Consider the following 25,563-nt stretch of genomic DNA (forward strand, 5'->3'; position numbering starts at 1 on the left):
CCGCGCTTGGCCCGATTCACCTCCGTTTTATGATTATTGCTCGGTGTATAGTCTGAATTTCGTATTGGAGAATGCTGTCATCAACAGTCATACCTTCCATACCATCAAACTATATGTAAGGATTGCTAACTTTCTGGTTTCATTGTGTGCTATGACGATAAGGTAGGCACGAAATATTCACTGTCATAAAGGGGGGCGTGTATAAAAAAGTTAGAGAACCAGTTGGCTAAACTAAATCTTAATATTCCAAAAATGGATGAACAGCAAATAAACTGTTCTGAAACCTGTGCTGAACCATTTTCTACACCACGGTCAACGTTTTTTTAATCTCTGACCAGTACCGAGGCTTGTTGCAACAATAGCAAAAACATTCAAGTTTCCAACCAAGGCTTCATCAAACTTGATCACGCATTTATAGATAATATCCCAATCTTACCTCCAATATTGGCCAAATTTACTGGGGACAGAAAGTTCTTGCCCCCTAATGTTGATCAAATGCAATCTAGCAGTTTCCGAGCAAGTGAAAATGTAAATGCGAACCAAAATATTGTAATTCCTAATTATAAGGAGGTTCTTTTCTTTTGCATTTATTTTAATTTAACGCACCTTATCGGTATCATCCTTATCGCTAACGCCTTACCAATTACATTTCATTATCCCGACTCAGCTCTGAGTAGCCTAATCGTTTGATTACATTTCATTGACTGTCCTGTAGCCTAACATAACATAACATAACATAACATGGTTGGGTTATATTTTTATTTATTCGCTGTTAGTCGCTCAAACCTTTGGTTCTTAACAGTCGCTTGAAACATTTTTCTGTGATTGTAGTTTTCAGTACTCATGATTAGGAATAGTTCGAATACGTTCGATTTTTTTTTAATTAAAGGGTACATATCAGGAATGAAACATGAATAGCTTGAGATTGTTGCTAATTTCGTCGATACGGTTGTCAAGGAACACCTCTTTACTGAATCAATTATCTGTTTAAAAGTAATTGTAATTTAATTGTAATTAATACATATTTAACAGTAATTGTAATTATTATTTGATATTTTTAGCATTGAGTAATTGTACTTGTAATGTAATTAAAACATACAAGGAAGTAATTGTAATTGTAATTAAATTAAAATATTGTAATTGAACCAACTCTGGTTCACACCATCCCTAGTTGTGAGGAACACAACAGATTTCACTGTAAACGTGGACGTTGGAATTCGCTTCATTATTATTAAATCGCAATTCGGGTTTTTCGCGAGGCCGGGGCCTTTTGAGTTAGAAGTGATGTCGCAGTGCGATCACAGATATCGGAATTATATTTTTGTGTAACTATTTTATTCCCTCCTACATTTACCTCTTTCGCATCAGCATGATGGGCGTTTTCGCTTCTCTGAATCCCATTTGTTGGAAATGTGCTGGATAATAACAAGCATTTTTCAATCTATTCAGAATACCTTCCCGGGCCGGATGAAATCGCCTAGCTGGCAGGATGTTTGACCCAGCCATAGACACTTGTCCGACAAATCGCCGAGCTTTTCAAAAAAGTTTTAGATTAGCGAAAACACCAACACGTAAATCGTTTACCAAAACGTTTGAAGTTTCAACGACATCGCAGCAGGGCAGTTATGTAGTAGCAGAGGTAATTAAAAATTAAAGACCTCACATGGAAGTGCATAAAGTTATTCTTCCGGCTCGCACTGGAATTGTAAAAACAATGTTTGGGACGGAAGCTGCGAAAGTATTGAAAACGATTACCTTGTCAAATGATACCATATTCGTAGACGTAAGTCGAGTCGTTTCCGTATTTTGGAAAAATGACTCGATTCATCAGAAAATCGGGACTCGAGCCGAGTCATTACAACCCTGACCAGACTTGGATAGGTAGATATGTCTAGTTAGACATATTAGAGTGAAATACCAGTGTTCTGATTATAATGCAACTTGTTTCTCTAATTTCTGGTTTCCTGAAATGCCGCAGGAGAACTGTATAGTGCGGAACGAGCCAAGCTTACTGTACATTCCACCTAGATGCATAATAAGCCCTTTCTCGAGATAGTGTAATGGTGATGCGTCCGGCTTCTTGATCGGTAGGTCGTGGGCTCGATCCCCGACCGGGTCAGGCCAAAGACTCGAAAACTGGTGACCGCGGCTATCCTGCTAGGCGCTCAGCAATCACGGATAGTATGGAGGAGAAAATGAAGGTGCAGACTAGATGACCTTGCTACAAAGGCCGTATCACATCGCATCTCCCTCGTCAACGCAACTCGATGGTGCAGGCGAAAAAGAATACCATATATCTCTCTCTCTTTCTCCTCTTTTTCTTAAACACCTTACAATGACACGATCGTACAATAGTTATAATACGCGATGGCGCAATACACGTCGAATTTTTCAGACCTGCGAAACTGCGAACAGGCCTATAAATACTATTTTCACCATTAAATAAACTTCAGAGTCATTGAAATAAGCGTCAAATGAAGATACTACTAAACAGATCGATAGTTGACTTGCAACAGACATAGGTATCGACGGAGTTATATGCATTTGCAATGTACGTTGAGTGGATGGTATTTCTGGAATGGGTCATTTGAAGCAAGTAGATTACTATTATGAAGACGGTAAAATGAATGAATAATGGGCATGCATTTCACTGTATAATTAGTCCAGCGAAATAACTTTGCGCGAGTAGTAAAAAAATTCTTGCAGTGTTGTATAAAATCGGCAGTATGTCAAATGCCAGAGACGATAAAATTCCTAAAATCTGCAATATGTACAAATATGGCTCATATTTTTGTTAAGAATCCGCAAATTGAATACGGAAAAGAGTATAAATCCCACCTACAACATTTTAAATGTATTCCTCATAGTTTTACCCTACACTAAAAAGCGACAGTGCACGCTGTGCGAACTGAAATTTGGCACAACAAAACCAACACTGGGAACAGGGAATGTCCAAGTGACCCCAGGCTTGTAATGACTTGAGTCGTGGTGACTCGAGTCATATTCTTGAAAAATTTGAAATGATTCATCTCGAGTCAATTTGTGTATTGACACATTCGACATGACTTATTCAAGTTTCGTATATCAGGACCGATAATTGAAAAATAGGCCCAGAAACTGTCACTTATCTGTTTGAATAAACCTGTTTAGAGTGAGAAAAATGAGTGTATTATCAATCAGAGGCCTTCGATATCAGCCAAGAGTTTCGCGGAAGTGACTTAAACCTGACTCGGACTTGAATCATTGATGAATTGAAAATGACTCGAGTCAAAACTACAAAAGTCTAATTAACTTGTGACTTGAAACCTTGTGACCTGGTCACAACCCTGGTGACCGCCAATTTTTAGTCGGTATATTTACAATTTTAGAAATAGTACGGCGCACTGATTTTGTTTGGGCGGGTAAAGGGTTTTTTACAGGTAAAATTCAGTGAAAAGGTAAAATTTTCTTGCAATATTATATAGACTGACTAAAACAATAAATAGTATGGGTGTAATTTCAGCTACTGACACATCTACACAGGCTTTGCGTCATTCAACTAACAGATCAGCGACCAATTCGCGTTGCAATAAGTGCTGGGCAAGATCGAGTATCTAGGTCAGGGGTTGCCAACCTTTTCAGGCAAAGGGCCACATGAAATTTACGGACCATTGCGCGGGCCACTTGACTGCTGCTGACCATTTTCAGTTGTCCGATAGCAGCGAACCGGACTAGGTAACAGCGAAAACAAGACTTATCTTACTATGCATCATTATGTAATGAAAACTCAGTGTGCAAGTGCACTTATGTCCTAGATCAGTAGTTCTTAAACTTTTTTAGACATGCCCAACGATTCTGGTGTACAACCCCTTCTATCATCCCACTTAAGCTTAGCGCGTTGCTCACCATTAGCTAAATAAGAAAAACGGTGGTGCGGGCTGCACGCCGTTCAAACTCGGCACTTTTTCACGGGACAAACAAATTTTTCCCTTGGTCACAGGCGTTCAGCAAGGAAATAATTCAAATTACGCATTTTACAAAATGGGTCGTAATTGAATATACTCGGACTGGTTACTTCGACGTTGTAAGCCCCTTCGATTTCGATCCTTCTTTCATAGATTCAAAAGGCATAATATACGCAGCATATGACATTACTTAGGTAGGAAAATATTTTGTTCTTTTCCAGGCCCTCTTCACAGATGCTTGACGGACGTATTAAAAAAGCATCAGCCGGAGCCTACGATAACAAGAAACATCATTTCTCTGAGGCGGCTTAGCGCCCCCTTTCGGGTGCTTTCACAGCCCCCAGTTTGAGAACCACTGTCCTAGATGCTACATCTTTTGAATATCGGCTGAATATATTGTTGTTAAGGTGCCAGTTAACTTTTATAGGTATCGGCTGAAAAATATGATATCGATCGAACTCTAGCCGCCATAATACCATTCACGAAACTGGTATACTCAGGTTACTTCGCCATTCTGACAATAATTATCATCAATTCACATGACGTGAGCTAATATAAACTCTCGGAACCGGGTAGCGTACAGGTCAGGGTTGACAGCGGAAAACGTTAACCCAGATCTTTTGTACTTGATCCCTTTATAAACGCCTTCGAATCTTTTCCTGACGGTGTAGGTTTGAAAAAAATCGATGATACCGACGTAATATCTCTCTCCTTCGTTGCCGTCTATCACGTGAAGCTCGTTGCGGCATTTCGGCAGCAGGCGGCGATTTTGGGTTAGCGATTCCGCCTCGGTGAGGGAGTTATCGGAAAAACTGTTGGACAATCTGGTGCAAAAGACAACATAGCAGTGTTAGGATGACGACAGAATTGTAGTGACTCGGGTCGAGTCGCAATGATTCGTCGACTCAACTTGACTCAAGTCGTTTTCTTAAAACTGGAAAATGACCCGACTCGAGTCAATTGGTGTATCGACTCGACTTGTACCCGAGGTATTCCACATTTTATTTGACTTTGGTGAATTGAAAACGACTCGACTTGACTCGAGTCAGAACTACAAAAGTCAAATTGAGTCGGGACGGTGAACCTTGAGACTTCGTTACAACCCTGGTTGATTATCACACATTATGACGTATTAACAGTATGAATGATGCGGAAAGTTCAAATATGCACCTTTCACAAGCAACCAAACAGAATACTGTGCCGCAGTTTATCTAATTTTATTGGCTATCCCATGAAATCGGAAGGTTGTCTGAAAAAATAATGCATATAACAAATTTTGCTCAATTCTGAACTGCGGAAGCAAAGTTATTGATGTTCAAACATTTAGGATTTAATCATAGTGGGTGGATCTATAATAAATAACGAAAGAATTTGTCACATAAAATACTATATTTTTCATATCCAAACTAACATGTAACTTCGCTTCTACTGGTTGGAATTGAGACAAATTTGTTGTGCATCATTTTTTCAGAAAACCTTTCATGGGATAGCCAGAAAAATTATAGTAATTTTAATATAGAAAGGTTTCCACTGGTTGGTATTTAGCCACAATTGGTGTAGAGCGTTTAATTTAAGTAACCTCACAATTTCATCAGGTAGCCAGTAAAATTTGGAAAAAAAGTTGTTTTTGAACAGCCCCAGTGTACATTGAAGTACTACTATACTGTTGGAATTAACATTGTGACGTCATAGGTCCGTGTTCACGTTCACATAGAAACTTACACAAAAGTTGTGTTCACACGAACCAGAACCTTTCAGGGGTTCGCACCATTTCCAGTCATTTGGTCATGGAACGACTAAATATTTTAGCATTGGACGCAAAGGTACTGTGTGACTTACAGCGATGGCTTGTGGTCGACATCCGATCCTTCATTGATGAACGCAGTCTCATTGAAATTCTCCACTGTTCCTGGAAACAAAAAAAAATTATTAAGGCTGTGCTAAATCGAGTATCTGGAAATCCATTTTCGGCAATACGTGTGATGGCGAATATATTAATAACGCGTAACGCTTCCGATGACATCTTTGGGTATGATCGCGACATATATGGCACCAAAATTGAGAAACAATTTTTATGATCATATAACGTCCAGCCTGGTCATTCCTATCTTGCAGCTCATCGTGGAGTTATTCTGGAATAGCGGTTATTTATATCACAGGAGCAAACGGATTTTTGCAAACTAATTTTTCCAAAACGTCAACAAAACATCTCTAAACAGCAATATGTTTGTATCAGTAACCTATTGTCAGTCATTTTCTCAAAATACGGAAATGACTCGACTCGAGTCAATCTGTGTATTGACTCAATCTGTGTATTGACTCTACTTGGACTCGAGTCATTGCGCATGACTTGACCAACGTCATGTGACTCGAGACTCAGACGGCCAAGACCGACATTTCATTGTAATTTCAAAGAATAGTTAAGTAACCACATTATCGGAATTTCGTCTATTGGTACTGGTACTTGAAAATCCGACCAGAAACTGCTCAAAGTGAGGAAAATTAGTAGCCTATATTATAAACGCGAACCATTCTATGTCCCCAAACAGAGTTATAAAAGTGGGTCGGAAACTGAGCAGTCAACACAATGACTTGGACTCGGACTCGAGTCATAATACCATGACTCGGACTCGAACCTCTGCTCGATGACTTGGACTCGGACTTGACTCGGTGGTGAATTGAAAATGACTCGACTTGACTCGAGTCAAAACTATAAAAGCGAGATTGACTTGTGACTCGGAGCCTCGTGACTTGGTTACAACCCTGCAGACGATCATTCAGGTTTTGAGTGCTGAAGTTTTAGCAGTTATGAAGCGAAACTGCCATGTGACTCATCTAATTTAAAAAATGTAAATTAGGTTATCAACCATTCTGGAAATTTGGAGGTCTCGTGGACACCCCAAAATCACTTCGCGAACCGCCGGTTGAGAACCACTGACCTAAAAGGCACAGTAATACTCAGAGGTGGTCAAAGTGGTCATGAAAGCTACTCAAGTAGAAGTAGAAGTAGCGATGAAAAAATCTACTCAAGTACGAGTAGAAGTACTTTTTCCAAAAGCAACCTAAAACTACTTGAAGTAGAAGTAGAATTGACTGACTTTAAATCTACTCAAGTAAGTAAGTAGTTGTGAAAACGATCATAATTCGTTCGCAGGGATTGTCAAAAGCCGCAAATGGAGCTACGCGAAAGGCGTAGAAACTTGATTCATATTGATGCATCCCAGGAGGTGTCCATTTTGACACAATAAGCAGTCGTCCGCAGCATGGGATGTAAATGATAGTATTGATATGGAAATGCGATACCAATCATTTGTTTACTCGAACACCCCGTTTTAGAGAATATCATGGCATGGTGCCCTCCCCTATATTGTAAGGCCCTTTGCACGATTAGTATACGTTAATTAAAAATATGGTAGATCGTAAAAATGTCATATAGTGTATAGCTTTATTTTCGGAAAATACACGGCACTTGCTTTTATACTTCAACACATAGGCGCCGACTTGTATTTTTTTACGAGGTGGCGAAGTCTTGTGACGTCATAATTGTTCCCTGTTGATGACGTCATCGTCGCACTAAAACGCTCTTCACTACATGCCGGTGCAGCGTTAAACCATTTGCGTGACGTTTTAATACCGGCTCTGCACTCATTAATATCAAACCATGCTGTCGAGTTATTAATTGGAGTCTTAAAACGGAACGATCATTCGTCCGTCAGCGGTATGCATCGAACAAAAATCAGAATTATCGTCACTGAGAATTTGAAGTTGCATCAATGTTATTAACGAGCAATGCGTCGTGTGAGTAACGAAATACGCCACGCACTGGGCTGGCAAGTTCGCAAGTAACACACGACAACTCTCAAATATGAGGTTTCAAACCGACAATAATGATGATTACAAACGCGAAATCGCGCAGCCAATCAGCAATTGTCTCTTGCGGTTTCTGGTTTCGCGTTAATTGAGAAGCTAGCATCGTGGCAATTGTTTGCAGATTAAAACAGGGATTTTGGCGGCATTGGTGCATTTTTCGATTTACGTTTGCTAAACATTTTTGAAGTGCATCCAGGCGCGCAGCCAGGGGGGTTTCGGGGGTCAAAAGCCCCTCCTTTAGAAGCGCGAAACCCCGTCCTTGTCAAATGAGCTCTCTGACGCTAATACTCGGTTGCAATTCAATAAGTCATATTAGTGTTATGCGCGGCCAATTAACGAAAGGCGTGTCGACAATAAACGAGATTCGTGCTTACGCATTCCATTGCAAAATGTAACGCGACACGATGTCCCGCTGAGATAATTGCGAAATTAGGTCATTCATTGCCCCGCGCTCGGCAATTGTTGCTGGCCTGATTTATCGCGTCACCTACAAGCCTAATTGCGCTGGCTTGAATATTCGCATCTGCAATAGGCCCGGTGCGCACGATAGCATGTGGCCTATACACAATCGCATCTGCAATAGGCCCAGTACGAAAGATATCGCTAGCCTAACTACCGCGTCTCGGGCCTACCATGCTTTGGCTCCTACTTCCCAATGGATTAAAGAGTGTGGATTAAAGAGTGACATCTCGAAACTGAATGACATCGAATGTCCGCAAACATGTGCGACGCGTGCGTACATGCGTAATTGATTTCCGCTAATACTTGAACATAACCATCAGAAGCTGTGTGTCAAGGCTTGAGTTATATAAGAGGTAAGGTTTGAACCACCTGAAATCGGCGTCATTATAGCACATATTCCATAAAAACTTGTACATTTTGACTTGCGCAAATCGTCGCCAAGGCTACATAAGACGTAGGACGCATTGATAAGCGTGCGTATTTAATTGTTCGACGCGTTGATAAGCGCGCGTTCACGACCGATCAGAGAGTCGCTGACGCTAATTAACAGCACTTCCGGACTCGTCGACAAGCTTATCATACGCGTATAATCGTCAACACGATGATATCGTGCACACCAGGCAGAAGCCGCCAATGCAGATGCGATTGCGCAGACAAGCGATGATATAGTTTGAACTGGGCCTATTGCAGATGCGATTGTTCATGCCAGCGGAATCAGGCTTGTCCGAGATGCCATAAATCAGGCTGGCGACGATTGTCACGCGCACGGCAATGGCTGACCTAATTTCGCGACATCTCAGCGGCATATCATCACAGACTCTTCGCGCTAATTGAAAACTTGCCTCTCGCAAATCGGCCGCACGGAACACTGCTGAATAATGGAGTTGATGGTTATTTCAAATTGACAGGGTTTCGCGTTTCAAAACAGGGGGATTCGAACCCCGTGGCTACGCGCCTGGCACACGCGCGTATCAAAAAAAAAGACGTCTCTAACGAGCTCCCGTCGATTGGCCTGATTACTAATTACTGGTCACAAACAACTTGGGCGTTTGAGCATTTCGTACGAGGTGGCCGCCACCTCGTAAATATGGTGACGAGGTGGCTGCGCCACCTCGTAACCTCGTAAGTCGGCGCCTATGCTTCAACATGTATGTTTTCCAGATAGAAGAACTGAAACTATAATGAGAACTCGACGTATAATACTCGTAATTGAAGGGAAAATACAAATACTACTTCCAAAAAGCGGAAAATATATTTCATGTCGTTTTGTCCGTAAAGTTTCAACGGCGGTATGCTAAAACAGGTCTAGCGTTTAAAAAGTCAAAGTCCACTTTTCCAGATTAGGACACGTCATTGGCTGCTAGGCAATGTTCCCTCTAATTTTTGACGAGTCTGCGCACACTCACCAACTCACTGCGAAGACCCTAGGAAAACAGTGCGTAACGACTAAAAAAAAGGTCATCACTTCGGATTTTTTGTGCGCAACTTAGATTTTCTGTGCGCAGAGACCGCGAAATCACTGCGCATTTGCGCACGTGCGCAGCTTAGAGGGAACATTGCAGCTAGGTATAATAGGCAATTGCCAGATTGCGAAATGGTAGTTTCAAACGTTACGAGGGGGCATACTTACTGTGAAGAAATGTTTGATATAGGCGACAATGCGGTGTGAACGGAACCACGCAACCCGGTACCCAAATTATATTCAGCAATACTTTCGTTAAAGCATACTTGTCGCTCCAAATCTACTGTGCGCGAAACGCAACGAAAATTCTTGGTATTATACGACTTTTGTATACTACCTGGCAGATTAATAGCAGATTGGTTGTCAGACTGTTGCGGTCGGACGTCAGAGTTGCCTTCTTGAATAATAGACATCGTTTTGCTGGGACTCTGCGGCCAACCTCGCCGAACACTATGATTTCTTGATATAGATCTGAATACATTTGAAATTTCGGGTTGAAAAATGCAGAGATTATCACTAATGAAGTACTTTTTTATAGTGCTCAAGTCAGTGTTGGGATCAAGTCACTACCTTCGAGTCACGAGTCATTACGAGTCATTGCACATTTTGACTCGAGTCAAGTCAAGTCAATCGATTTTCGAAGGCGACTCGACCATATGCAAGATACAATGATTTTTATCGACACCGATTACTTGATGACTTGAAATTGACTCGTGAATTTTGCTCCGAGTCACGAGTCAATCCACATTTTTGATACGCCGAGTCAAGTCAAGTCGTTTTAGCAAAGTGACTCGAGTCAAGTCAAGTCATACGAAAAAGGTGACTCGAGTCATCCCAACACTGGCTCAAGCAAGTTTTGCCTCGACTTCACTAGACTCGACTTGATCCAATTTGTGTATTGACTTGACTTGTACTCGAGTCATTGTGCATGACTCGAGACGTCGACGGCCAAGATCGACATTTCATAGTAACTTTTAAGAATAGTGATGTCACCACATTATTGCTATATCGTCTATCAGTCCTGGTACTTGGGAAACAGGGCTGGAAACCGTTGGACCAAAAAAAAAACAATGATATATTATGAATGTGAGCCGTTCTACATCACTCCAGCAGAGTTGAAAAAATGTGGATTAAGCCAAATTTAACTTGATACTGAACAGGGAGCACGATGACTTGGGCTCGAGTCAAAACCATGTGACTTGGACTCGACCCTCTACTAGCTGACGTGGACTCGGACTTGAATCGGTGGCAGACATGGGGTGATTACTTCATGAATGTAATCGATTGCGATTACGATTACTTCTGAATTACGATTACGATGACAGCAAAATCTCGAAGTGGTCGATTACGATTACGATTACATTGGAAAAGTAATCACGACTACTCATGATTACATTTATTTTCCTTCTTAGAATTAATCTTTGATAACATATCGGAAGCCAATATAACTATTTTTTTTTGTTTTGGGGTATTCATGGTGTTTGTCGACTCCTGTGGTCATTTACACCTGGCCGATATTCTTCTTATTTTCCGTACTGCCGACTAATACCACGGCCCACCTCTAGGCTTTTGTAAGACACCGCTGACGCGGATGAGGTGGCGAGGAGGAGCCTAGGTAAACCTCCAACACTTAGGAATCGGAATTCTGAAGTCGACCTCGGTCGGACTCGAACCCGCACCCATTGGTGTTGCAGTCGCGGATTATACCACTGCGCTATCTTGCCACTAATATAACTATTGCGATGAAGGGTCTCATGAGAGAATAACTTTCCTTCTACATGAGACATCATGACGTCATTTGCTGTTTACGTCATAATACACCAATTGCTCAACTTCAATGCTATCGATTAACATTCTAGGCAGGGCCGTAACCCAAACTCCCAATAGGGTGGGGAGAGAGCTCGAAAGGGACACAAAATTATTTCGTAGATCTACATCTATAAGAGAGTATTTCCGAGAGATTTAGTTAACTTGAAAATTCGCTTCGCGATATAATGTCGCTGCATATCTTGATTTTAAAATTCAGACCTCTCGCCCTCAAGCAAGGCCATTACCATGCCCCGACACACCAAGACAATAGACACATGCAGTTTCGGTTAACATGTGAATTCATAAAGTGTGCTACCGAAGAAGGACCTGGGCCGAAACTTTGTGCGTGTAACCATTGTCCATAACCGCGCTGGATGGGCTGCAAGTGGGCGGAAAAATGAGGCTATATAGTGCACACAGCAAGGAGAGATGACTAATTCGTTACGACTTACAATTTGGTCCATATTTATGCTGCTTGTGTCTGAAACTTTATCTGAGAGGACTTTCTCAAAGCTCAAAATGATAAAGTCTATTTACGTTCTACCATCAACTGCATTTAAGCAAGCCTAACCAAACATCAATACACACTTTACTATTTGAAACTAGTCAAAGTCGTGATCATTATCCTGTTGTGAGGTAGTGGCTTCTGAGTGTTATTGATAACCTGAAATAAGGCATTGCGAGTGTTCTTGAAGACTACAATGTACATTGTACATCGAATATATATTTACTATGTTTGGGTAATTCGTTACGCAATAACGAGCAAAGCCAATACTTGTGACATAATAATGGGCAGTGGCATTTGAAAATCCGACGTCTCTGCCATCAATAACCTGGTATAATCATATCATATTATTCAAGAATGTTCACTGTTCCGTTCATGTCATAGAGCAGGGGCGGGCAACCTACATCCCGCGGGCCGGATCCGGTCCGCTGACAGTTTTCCGTCTTACATGATCATGTGGCCCGCGGCCCCAGTCTGCCGAGAGTCCCCACTACTTGCTTACCAGGTCAAATTTTATTGATTGTATGTTATTATATCCGTGTATGCGCAGCGTGAGAGAGTGGAGCTTATGCTTAACTTTGTCGAGGCAAGAGAACTTGCTTCATCGGCATTTACAATGTAGTCAAACCCAATGTCGTTTGTGGTAATCATGGTGTTTGTCGACTACAATGGTCCTTAACACCAAGCTGATATTTCTTATTTTTTATTACGTATCCGCCGACTTGTAGCGCGGCACACTTCTAGGCTTTTGTAAGACACCGCTTACGCCAGGGGTCGCCAACTCAAAACGAGTCGCGGGCCACTTTTCAAATTTCGGTAGAGGACGCGGGGCGCATGAATTCAATATCGAGATTATAATTAGTCCACACAGTTGAACAACGACGCTATCTCGTCACCTACTCGACCCTAATGAATTGATATCTTCGCAAATTTGGGGTACCGGGCTTATCGAACGCCTTGAAATCTTAATTAAGGATTGCATCGCGTGTTGACTGATCAGAGAGAAGCAGACATGTATGGCAATGCTATTCTCAAATCCACATTGACTTCCCCATTATCGGCGAGAATTGGCTTTGAACTGACATTGCTGTCTTTAAAACACCTTCAATAAGTACGATTTATTCCTTGTATATGTGGAAAAATGGTCGAATAATGTATCGATTCAGGAATCCGCCCGCCAAGAACTCAGCTTTCCTATATCTGGCCGGCCGTCTGGAGAAGTTGCCCGCCCCTGTCCTAGGGCCTTGTACAAATGGGATGTAATCGTTTTTTTTTTACATATAAATCAATTGGATATGGGAAATAGTCGATTACGATTACGATTACTTCGGATTATTTTTTTCGAATGTAATCGATTGCGATCACGATTACTAATCGCGATTACCCCATGTATGCTCTGTGGTGAATTAAAAATGACTCCTCTTGACTCGAGTCAAAACTATATAAGTGAGATTGACTTGTGACTTGGTTATTGCCCTGATAGACATTCTATATATTTTACTTTTGAGTACGGCACACGATCGCTGCCAAATCGCTATTTTCTCCAATTTCATCGGCATGAAGATTTTGCATTCCGATAAGAAGACTGTAGTCGATCACACGCAGATTTTGCAGAAACTTTGTGTCGTGCTCGATCTGCTGGAAAAACCAGTCCGATTGCGGCCCTTTGAAAATAAGAAATCGCTTTTTCATAAGAGATCGATTTTTAAGCCGATACCAGACTTTTACAAAGTACTGGATTTTCGAAATGCGCCACCAAAATTAGAACCAAAACTACTCGCTTTCAGAACTTACAAATAGAACTGGATCTAGAACTACTCACTTTTCAAAACTTGCATCTAGAACTTATGGCTTTTCAGAACTAAAATTAGAACTAGAACAGCTCACTTTCCAGAGCTCTAAACTAAAACTAGAACTATTCATTTTTCAAAATGTGCAGCTAGAACTAGAACTACTCACTTTCCAAAACTTGCATCTAGACATAATCACTTTCCAGAATTCTAAACTAGAACTATTACTACTCACTTTTAAGAATTCGCAACTAAAACTAGAACTACTCAGTTTTCAAAACTCCCACCTAGAACTAGAACTACTAAACGGCGAGATAGCGTAGTGGTATAATTTATAGCTGCAACACCAATGGGTTGCGGGTTCGAGTCCGACCGAGGTCGACTCCAGAATTGCTACGTAAGTGTCGAAGGTTTATCTAGGCTTCTCCTCACCATATCCTCCGTGTGAGCGGTGTCTTATAAAAGCCTAGAAGTAGGCCGTGCTACCCTACAAGTCGTCAGCTACGGAATAAAAATGAAGAAAATTGGCCTGGTGTGAATGACCATAGTAGACGACAAACACCATGAATACTAAAAACACTTTTCAAAACTCGCAACTAGAACTAGAACTACACAAATGTACTTGTGCACTTTTTAAATGTACACTGTACAGCATACTTTTTTACACACCAAGATGTATGATTCTGTCGTCAAAATTGACGTCTTTATAAATGGTGATGGTCTCCGTGTCCTGGTCCTTTTCTTTCGTGTTACGGCCGGCGGTACAAGCCTTCAGGTCGAATCTTATATCGATCCTTTCCTCGGGATAAAGAATGCTTTGCATCACGATGAAATACACCTGCGAATATAAGTATTTATAACTCAAAAATCAACAGGAAATGTATCAAATATTAATGCATGGTGAGACATGTATCTGGATTTAGAAAATCAACAAAGGGGGCTGCTCAAAATTCACTTTTTTCTTCAAAGATTCATTGTTTCTTAGAGTTAAAAAAAGAATAGAATCTAAAATAGGTTGGAAGCAGGGTTGTAACCAAGTCACAAGGCTCCGAGTCATGAGTCAATCTCGCTTTTATAGTTTTGACTCGAGTCAAGTCGAGTCATTTTCAATTCGCCACAGAGTCAAGTCCGAGTCCAAGTCACGAAGTAGAGTGTCGAGTCATAGCGTTTTGACTCTGGTCCGAGTCCAAGCCATTGTGGTGAATATTCAGTTTCGAGGTAATGTCACGTGAAGCCCACATTTTTTGCAAATTAGGTCCGTGAGATCAAGTGCTTAGCATTCATAATATATCAATTTTTGTTACTATTTTTACAGTTTCTGGTAGCGTGTTAAAGTATCAGTAAGCCTACTGATAGACGAAATAATATTAGTGGGATAACTTCACTCTTATTCGAAATTACAATGAAATGCCTGCCTTGGTAGACTCAGTCTCGAGTCATGTGACTTGGTCCGAGTCATGCGCAATGACTCGAGTACAAGTCGAGTCACTACGCAAATTGACTCGAGTCGAGTCATTTTCGATTTTTAAGAAAATGACTCGAGTCAAGTCGAAACACCGAAAAATGGCGACTCGAGTCATTACAACCCTGGTTGGAAGCTACGTTATTACAGTTGAACAAATTAAATTTTAAAACAATATTTCAAATTTGCCAAAATTAGATTAGAATTAGAATTACTGAATTCATGAAAATTTAGACATTGAATCCAAGTTCTGTTCATATCCAACAATAGTTCATTCTTATAAGAACGCAGGGCTGTAATGACTCGAGTCAAAATTTTCTGATGACTCGACTTGACACGAGGAATTTTCTCAAAATACGGAAATGACTCGTCTCGAGTCAATCTGTGTATTGACTCGAACCAAGTGATATGTCTAGAGAGTCAGACGGCCAAGACCGACATTTCATTGTAATTTCGAAGAATAGTAAAGTCACTACATTATTGGGATTTCGTGTATTGATACTGATACTTGAAAATGCGACCAGAAACTGATAAAAGTGAGGGAAATTAGTAAATTATAAATGCGAACCATTTGATATCAACAAACAGAGTTATAAAAAGTGGGTTCAACAAGAATTTAACGGAAGGTTAATACCATGACTCGGACCTCTGCTCGCTGACTAGGACTCGTACTTGACTAGGTGGTGAATTGAAAATGACTTGCCTCGAGTCAAAATAACAAACGCGAGATTGGCTCGTGACTCGGAACCTCGTGACTTGGTTGCAACCCTGTGGGGTTGTTAAAAAATAACTTTTTTCTTCATAGATTACTAGCTACTTGATAATTTTGTTAGGTTGGAAGCCAAGTTCTTCGAGTTAAAAAACTAAAATTTATTAAAAAGAAATAATATTTTTAGAAAACTTCACTGGTATCTGATAAAATTGAAAAAATTTCACTTTATTAAAAAAATATTTAAGAATTACACCACAGAAACAATTCACAAGTTAGATTAGAATTAGATTGTTGGCATTCCGCTCTAATTAGTCTACAACTAGAATTATCTAGTTGTCAAGTCTGCCATTCACCCCTTTTCTGCAAAGCACTCCCTTATATACGTACCGGTTCTTGTCTTTTGACGGCAATCTTATACAGACCCAGGTACCGTACTAGCAGCGTGTGAGGGTATTTTTTCAGGTGTTCGATATATCTGAAATATTGAAACATGAAATCAGAGGAAGCTACAAAATTTTCAGCTTTTCAATATCAGATTCGAATTAGAATCATGGCTACACAGTTTTTTTCTTTATAGTGGTAGTTTCATTATAGTGGTGCCCACCGTAAATACTATTTTATTCATAATCCAAATTTTTCGACGCCGATAACTCCGCTTTTATATAATAAATAGAAACTTTCTTTTCCTGAAGCAATGCGGCTACTGGTTGGAATTGAACCAAATTTGGTGTGTAGGCTTCAATTAGGTAACGTAACAACTTTATCAAGTAGCTGGTCCGATTTGAGAAAAAAGTCATTTTTGAAGAGCCCTAATGTACACTGAGCTTGGCTCATTCCGCCAGGGTTGTGAAGTCACAAGGCTCCGAGTCACAAGTCAATCTCACTTTTATAGTTTTGACTCGAGTCGAGTCATTTTGAATTCACCACCGAGTCAAGTCCGAGTCCAAGTCAGCGAGCAGAGGGTCGAGTCCGAGTCGGGGTATTATGACTCGAGTCCAAGTCATTATGTTGACCGCTCAGTTTCCAGTTAAAGTCTCGTTAAACCCACTTTTTATCAGTCTGTTTGGTGATATCGAATGGTTCGTATTTATAAAATACTCATTTTCCTCACTTTTAGCAGTTTCTGGTCGCATTTTCAAGTACCAGTACCAATAGACAAGATCCCAATATTGTGGTTACTTTACTATGCTTCGAAATTACAATGAAATGTCGGTCTGAGTCTCAAGTCATGTGACTTGGTTCGAGTCACCCGCAATGACTCGAGTCCAAGTCGAGTCAATACACAGATTGACTCAAGTCGAGTCGAGTCATGACTCGAGTCATTACAACCCTGCATTCTATATGAGTCATTCAAGTCTCGTATATCACGACAGATAATTGAAAGATAGGCCCAGTGTCTTTTATCTGTGTGAAAAAAACATGTTCAGAGTGAGAAAAATGAGTATATTATCAATCCGAGGCTTTCGATATCACCCAAGATTTTCACAGAAGTAACTCAACACGACTTGAATTCGAAACTGAACAGTGAACATATGACTCGAGCTCAGACTCAAGTCTTAACACGATAACTCTTTGCTTGCCGTCTTGGACTCGGTGGTGAATTGAAAATAAATCGATTTGACTCGAGACAAAACCGTAAAAGTCAAATTAACTTGTGACTCGGGACCTTGTGATTTGATTACAATCCTGCCCTAAAGTGACTTGACTTGGATATTATTTCGAAAGAGTTCAATGTATCTGAAATGTTGAACCATAGTGTCCTATAGGGTATCGACACAGGCAAATCTCACGCCTCAGTGAAATTGTATCACGTCACAATTTCCATTTGGCTACAGGCAATTTGACCGGCTTGTCGAGCATTAAATTTAGTAAAACAGGTATCAATCGAAAGCTGACTCTGCACTGATTACGAAAATATAAATTTTATTCCGCTCGTGGCCCTGGACCTCCCACAATCAGCCTCGAATTTTTCATTGTTATTGGGATTGGCATTAGGACGCAACAATGATGAACAATGCTGGCTGGTTCTTTTTCTCTTGAGCAACTCTCTCGTTTCGCCAGACAGCATTGTTGCGTCGCAATGCTAATCTCCATAACAATGAAAAATTCGAGGCTGATTGTGGGAGCCCCAGGGCCACGAGCGGAATAAAATTTATATTTTCGTAATCAGTGCAGAGTCAGCTTTCGATTGATACCTGTTTTACCAAATTTAATGCTCGACAAGCCGGTCAAAAATGACCGTCAAATTGCCTGTAGCCAAATGGAAATTGTGACGTGATACAATTTCACTGAGGCGTGAGATTTGCCTGTGTCGACACCATATAGGACACTATGGTTGAACCATCAAATGTCTATTACACTTTTCCAAGACACAGTAAACCTCAGTTTGTCTGCATTTAGAATAATCACGGTCTTCATTCAGCACAGCAGATGCTAAATTACAATCGTGAACATATATCGAGATGTAAAACGCCGTTAGGGACACATTCTCAAAGTGCAATCGATTCTAAATTAACGCAGCTCCCTCGAGCCACAGGAATTTCGTGGCGTAATGTGTCATTTCTATCTCAGACACGTGAAAAACAGCTCCTAATTACACATATGAATAAATGATCGGCGTACGCGTGAATTATTCAACAGATGCTGCATTTTTGTGTGATCAATGACAGATTTGCTTTTTAGATTTCGGTGGGTCATGAATTTCTACTTCAACTCACAAGCGGAACATAATTATTGTAAACTTAAATCTTGATAAATAATTACCACTTTATCTACTTTTATGTTGATAAAATTGTGCAGTTTCATTTCCGCCAATCTTTACAGCACATGGAGGAATTCCAATATCTCTAGCAGGGTTGTAACCAAGACGCAAGATTCCGAGTCACAAGTAAATCCACCTTTTAAAGTTTTGACTCGAGTCAAGTCGAGTCATTTTCAATTCACCACCGAGTCAAGTCCGACTCGAGTCCAAGTCATAGTGTTCACTGCTCAGCAGGGTTGACTCGATTCAGGAATTTTTGATGACTCGACTTGACCCGAGTCATTGATTCAAATGCGTAAAATGACTCGACTCGAGTCAATTTTTGTAGTGACTCGACTTGTACTCGGGTCATTGTGCATGACTCGAACCAAGTCATGTGACTCGATTATGAGTCGGCCGAGACAGACATTTTATTGTAACTTCGAAGAATAGTAAAGTCACCATATGATTGGTATTTCGTCTATCAGTCCTGATACTTGGAAAATAGGGCCAGAAACTGTTAAAATTAGGAAAATTAGGATATTATGAATGTCAGCCATTCTATATCACTCGAGCAGACTTGAAAAAATGTGGGTTGAAACGCCTGACTTGGATTCTGACTTGACTCGGTGGTGAATTGACAATGACTCAACTTGACTCGAGTCAAAACTATAAACTTGAGATTGACTTGTGACTCGAAACCTTGTGACTTGGTTACAACACTATCGAGTCGAGTCACGACTCTATTCATTACAACCCTTCGTGAAGCTTCAGACAAAATATTCAGATACTCACTGCCTTAATATGTTGCAGAAAAAGTGTTTCTCGTTCCTCGCGATCGTCTTTATCATGAGCTGCTTGTTATTTCTGTAACATTAAACATAATCTGAGGAATGACAATGCAGCCACACTTGGACAACTAGAAAATTTTCAGCTTTTCCAGATTAGATTAGAGTTAGAATTACAGCTTAGCAGATTTCCAAAATTGAACTAGAGTTAGAAATTTAGCTACACATTTTTTCCACATTAGGTCAGAAGACGAATTATAGCTTCCAAATTTTTTTTCAAATTAGATTAAAATTCGAATTATGGCTATTTCGCACCACCGTATCCATTACTCCTGTAGCATTTACGGGAAAACCAGAATATAGATTAGAATTAAAATTACAGCATTGAAACATTGCACAAATTATATTAGGATTGGAGATAAGAAACATTTCACAACTTAGATTACCCTTACCGGTATTTTCCTCCATAGAGTCAAACTATATAACTACAATTATCTAGCCGTTGTGGTCTGCTATTCAGATATGCCAAATAAGGTGGTAAGGAATTTTTAGGATAACGGAATCATGAAAAGCGACACAGTCTTAAATTGTTACATCACGAATACAAACTGATCGATCAAGTTTTACTTACGACAAAAAGAAGTTTTGTCCACTTTTTGAATTTGAGACGAACTCGAGATATTTGAGGTCGAGGTCGTCCGGACAGATGCATTCCCTGTATTGACTGGCGGTAAATCCCACTTGCTCCCGTAGCGACTCAAAAACTTGTGGCGCGTACGAGACAAATTCGTAACTCTGCGAACACGGGTTGAGGAAGTTGGCCCCGGGTCAGACAATTGGTTTAATCCTGGATATTCAATAGTGGTGGTTGGGGCTGGATCCAGAATTGTGCTAACAACTGCATTTTCAAAATGCGCATTGTACAACTAAAACTAGAAGTAGCCTACTCACTTTTTAAAATATGTAAATAGAACTAGAACTGGTACTCACTTAACAAAATCCACAACTAACTGATAACTAGGGCGACCCTTTTTGACATAGCATAAAAAGTGAAAATTCTATCAAAATTGTTGCGTTAGGTCAAAAAATGGTCAAAAATTGTTTACAAAGTCAAAAAAATTTTGCAACCCGCATTTCGTTACTATCGTAGATTTTGCACTGTCGGTGACATTCTACAGCTTGTAGCCTACTATATAGGCATACCGTTGTAGACGGCCTATCGTCTTCTCATTGTGAATCATAAACGGTCAAATGAAACAAATAGGTTGACATGGTGGTATGCTCAACGTACCGTAATATCCCAACTGAAGCAAGACTGTGAGGGCATTGGTTCTTATATCAAGAAGCGCATGATGAAAAATTGTGATGTAGACAACATTGTCAGAATGAAGCAACACGGTTTGTCACCAGCAGTGTACGTACAACTACAGTGTTGTCAGCCTACAACTGCTGCTGCTGAACATTCTTTCTCCATTCTTGGCAAGCTACTTAGTAAGGATTCCAGTCCCTTTCTACCCGAGAATGTAGGAAATTCTGTTTCGTTGCACTACAACAAATTCTAACTATTTCTACCATAATGTGTGATGTAGCTACTGGCATTAGTCATAGCTCCAGATTTCGTTAAAATGAAGTTTTTTCATGTAAATATTTGTCATTTATTAAGTCAAAAAGTTTTTTCAGGCCAAGCTACGTCGTAAGGACAGACAGTTCCCATCAGAAACAAAAAAAGTAGTAACAATTCTAACATTATGTGAGAAAACGCCTAATTTACGTCCACACATGAGGGCAAAATTTTGTCAAAATTAAGATTCTTAGTGTAAAAAATGTCAAAATTTTTATGTTTTAGGGCCAAATATTCCGTTTTTCAGGAGAAAAAAATCGCCCTACTAATAACTGATAATACGGATTACTGAATTCCGAATGAGCCAAGAATTATAGTATGTGATAGAATTTCAAAAAGACAGGTTTCGAGCTGGAAATGGGAAGGGTAAAGACGCCCAAAAACTCACCCCTTAGCTACGCCACTGCTAGCAGTGATGATTGTGAGCTAGCAATGGCTACAAGAACATCACACAGCAGAACGCCGGTACGATTCAGGTCAAATGACCGCCCGTGTTTTTGGGTTGTTCCTTGTTCAGCAACTAAATTTTAAACTAAAACACGTAACCTTAACCTTGACCATCCTTGACCGAAAATTAGCAGATCTCCGGCGGAATTTGCAAAGAGACACACTATTTGACCAACTCAGGCTGAGAGGAAAATAAAACTGATGTGTACCAGTTGAAGAATATTGAATGAGTATCTCGAAAAATATGCTTTCAAATGACAGAATGACTCACAGATCCATCTTCGAGTGTTTTAGATTCCTTTTCTGAAAATTCATCGCTACTTGACGTGTTCTGTGATAAAAATGAAGATTACAGCGAGTCCACAAGTATTTTCCCATCTAGGGCTGGGAAAAATTGGGTATCTGAGTGATTCGATTTTGAATCGAACAGGGTTGTAATGACTCGAGTCGGACTCAAGTCACGATTTTTTGTGACTCTACTTATCTCGAGTCATTTTGTCAAAGGCGTAAAATGATTCGAGCTGGGTCAATTTTTGCATTGAATCGAGTCATGTGCATGACTCTAACCAAGTCATATGACTCGAGACTAGGACGGCTAAAACAGACATTTCATTGTAACTTCGAAAACCGCGAAGTCACCACATTATTGGTATTTCGTCTATCAGTCCTGATACTTGGTAAAATAGGGCCAGAAACTGTAAAGACTGAGGAAAATTACGATACTATAAATGCGAGCAATTCTATATCCAGGGTTGCCATACCGTCCTTATTTCTAAGATTTGTCCTTATTTTGAGGAGCCGCGTCTTAGAAAACTCAACTGTCCTTATTTCTAAGAAATGTCCTTGTTTTCGACTTGCGTCCTTATTTTGTCTTATTTTCAACAACTACACAACTTCGATCATTTTCCTCTGGTATCTGTGTTTCAATATCTGCAATTGTGACATTGACCTCGAGGCCATATGAAAAAGGCCGCTATTTCAACTTATATTGACACCCCAAAACACAAGAACTGTGTCAGATGCTGCTGAGGATACCTGGGGCATTCCATGCTGACGCAAACCATTCCTCACCAACAATTGCACATCGTAATATTCCCCGATTATAACATCGCAAGGAATTTGCTTCGGCCAGGACCAAGACTACAAGATTTGCTACTGGAGGTCTTGCTCCATACACTCAAAAATGATTTTGTCTGAACTTGGTGTGCAGCCTTTTCCCATATTGGTTGATGCGTCCAATCACAGCGAGGTGAAGAAGTTTGGTTTATCGCCCTATGGGGGCCCAAGACCATCGTATTGCTTTTTTTTGGGGGGGGTGTGAGGAAGTGCTGTTTCGGCCCTGAGTAAAGGTAAACCTAGACCTGAGCGGTCGTGAGATCAATGAAGCACTTTCTGAAAACAATGAGTTGCTGGAGCAAATTGTTTCTGGCGAAAGTATGGAAAATGATATGCTACGCCTCGTAAAATACACAGCATGTACGAAAACGCTTTTAAATGCCAATCTAATTTTTTGACTGTCCTTATTTTTGGGTCCATGTCAATGGCAACCCTGTCTATGTAACTCGAGCGGAGTTGAAAAAAGTGGGTTGAACTGAAAACTGAACAGTGAACACAATGACTTGCTCTCGGACTTGACTCCGTATCCGTGGTGGATTGAAAATGACTCGACTTGACTCGAGTCAAAACTATAAAAGTGAGATTGACTTGTGACTCAGAACCTTGTGACTTGGTTACAACCCTGCTGGATATGACCATTTGACCAATCAAGGTTTAAAAACTTCCACAGTGCTCATCCCTATTACATCACAATAACGACGACTCACCGGTATTTGTGTAGAGCTGACAATGCTGCTCTGTAGACCATGCCGTATTAAAGACGTAAAATGGTGCTTCGAATGACTTTCGTCGATTTCTACGACACCTCTCCGTTTCCAACGTTTACGGAAGCGACTGAAGTAACTTTCCCGTTTCACATGATCAGTATTTGACATGTCAAAAGCGAACTTTAAGTATATCCTATATATATATTATAATTTTGTTCTATATATATTTCTATGTTAGCGCTGAAAATTGTGTTATTAAGAACTTCAAACACTAATATATTTTACAATTCCGATATATCAGGGGTTCTTGAAGAATGTGTTAGCACAAACTTGGCTGGCGGATTTTGATAAAGTCGACTCCAAGGCACATAACTGAAAGAACAAATGGTCTTTTCCACAAACGCATAATCTGTGTTGTTATCTCAAAAAAGTATAGCACCAGCACCAGTACATATAATGATAGTGATAGGCCTAAAATTCCAATTTTATACCATTATTTGTCTATTAGTAACAGACTATTACGGTATGCATTTAACACTGCTTAGTGGCTAGATAAAAGTTTCACATACATATACACTTTCAGAATATCGACACAGCTACTAGATACTAGAAATGAACTCGGTATTTGATTGCAGGCGACGATATGACCTGTAAAGGTTTCATTACTCGTCATCTCCATGACAGTGAAATATTACAGTGTATTAATTTTAAAAAATTTACAGTGGGCAGTCTGCAATTATTTTAGGATAACAGAATAAGAATGAAAAAAACAGAAGCACTAATAAATAACATAAACGGCAGTCATGGCAACATGCGAGTTAAAACAATATATGGAATCAATAACCCGAGGTCCTGAGGCATAGTATAAATACGAAACCTCAGACATAAAACTTACAACTTTGTTATTGTACATTTGTACTTATGGTATAAGATTAAAACTCAGTGCGTCTATCCTACGTGGGATAACATATAGCGTGACTCCTGAAAACTTGATCAGATAGGTAGAGAAGGGCCTGTCAATTTAATCCTCTCTCTCATATTCAGAATATCATCAGAATAATATAGCAGTTTTCCATGGAGCGTCCTTTGTCGCTTAGCGATTCGTATGCAATACTAAATTATATGCTCGCGGTCTTGTCGAATCGATCAGTGCTATATTATCGGCCGTCAAGTGTTGAAAAATAGCATTGAGGTTGTCCTAATCTGGTGATTTTTTGGAATACTCGCTTTCCTATTTAGATAAGCATTGCGTAGCTACTAGATATGTTTCCATTCATTTTATGAACGAATTTTTGATTACTTTTTTGGCATTCGGCTTTTAACGCGTAGGGATTGTCACATATTGTAATGGGTCACTGGTCAGCGTACCAGGCCTACTCAGTCTCACTGAGCTTACACTGAGCCTACACGCTACACCTACTCACTGGGCCCAAAGAATATATATTCTTTGACTGGGCCTACTGGAGATGTCATAAGGCATGGTTACATTATATAGGATCCTCTATAGCAGGGGCGGGCAACATACGGCCCGCGGGCCGGATCCGGCCCGTGAAGGGATTTTGTCCGGCCCGCGGACAGTTTTCCGTCTTACATGATAATGAGGCCCGCGGCCCAGTCTGCTGAGATTCCCCACTACTTGCTTACTACGTCAAATTTTAGTGGCTGTAAGTTATTATGTACGTGCTGCGTATTGCGCAGCATTGCGAGAGTGGAGCTTACGCGTAAGTTCGTCAAAGCGAGAAGACTTACATTATCGGCATTTACGATGCACCCAACCCTAATGTCGTCTGTGGTAATCATGATTTTTGTCGACTACAATGGTCATTTACACCAGGCTGATATTTCTTCTTTTTGATCCGTAACCGCCGACTTGTAGCATGGCACACTTCTAGGCTTTTGTAAGGCACCGTTTATGCCGGTGATCGTCAACTCAAAACGGGTCGCAGGTCACTTTTCAAATTTCGTAGAGGATGCGGGCCGCATGAATTCAATATTGACTTTAATTAGGCCACACAGTTGAACAACGATGCTATCTCGTCACCTACTCAACCCTAATGAATTGATATCTTGGTAAATTTAGTGTACCCGGCTTATCGAACGCCTTGAAATCTTAATTAGGGATTGCACC

The 25,563-nt window shown here is 40.3% G+C and overlaps 2 protein-coding genes across 3 annotated transcripts in view; one reads left to right on the top strand and one right to left on the bottom strand.

Annotated features, from left to right (window-relative positions):
• The window catches only part of LOC145436463 (putative mitochondrial import inner membrane translocase subunit Tim8 A-B), a 246,314-nt gene that overhangs the window by 99,826 nt on the left and 120,925 nt on the right, over nt 1-25,563 (top strand). The window lies entirely within an intron of this gene.
• LOC145436448 (phosphatidylinositol 4-phosphate 5-kinase-like protein 1) lies at nt 2,340-24,731 on the bottom strand. The gene is made up of 10 exons (XM_080313794.1): nt 23,436-24,731; nt 21,884-21,943; nt 20,176-20,339; nt 19,552-19,623; nt 16,404-16,491; nt 14,512-14,680; nt 13,554-13,716; nt 10,076-10,209; nt 5,784-5,853; nt 2,340-4,768 (listed from the first exon to the last, which is right to left on the bottom strand). The coding sequence occupies exons 1-10, from the start codon at nt 23,601-23,603 to the stop codon at nt 4,480-4,482; spliced, it is 1,377 nt and encodes a 458-aa protein (XP_080169920.1). The 5' UTR covers nt 23,604-24,731; the 3' UTR covers nt 2,340-4,479.

This window comes from Botryllus schlosseri, chromosome 3 (genome assembly GCF_051294905.1).
Source record: "Botryllus schlosseri isolate E-star chromosome 3, Bs_hap1, whole genome shotgun sequence".
NCBI classification, from domain to species: Eukaryota; Metazoa; Chordata; class Ascidiacea; order Stolidobranchia; family Styelidae; genus Botryllus; species Botryllus schlosseri.

Coding starts and splice junctions, on each gene's coding strand:
- LOC145436448 (XM_080313794.1), bottom strand. CDS start 23,603: ATGTCAAATACTGATCATGTGAAACGGGAAAGTTACTTCAGTCGCTTC. Junction 16,492..19,551: donor TTCTGCAACATATTAAGGCA/GTGAGTATCTGA, acceptor TCAATATTTCAG/ATATATCGAACACCTGAAAA. Junction 14,681..16,403: donor CCGTCAAAAGACAAGAACCG/GTACGTATATAA, acceptor TTATATTCGCAG/GTGTATTTCATCGTGATGCA.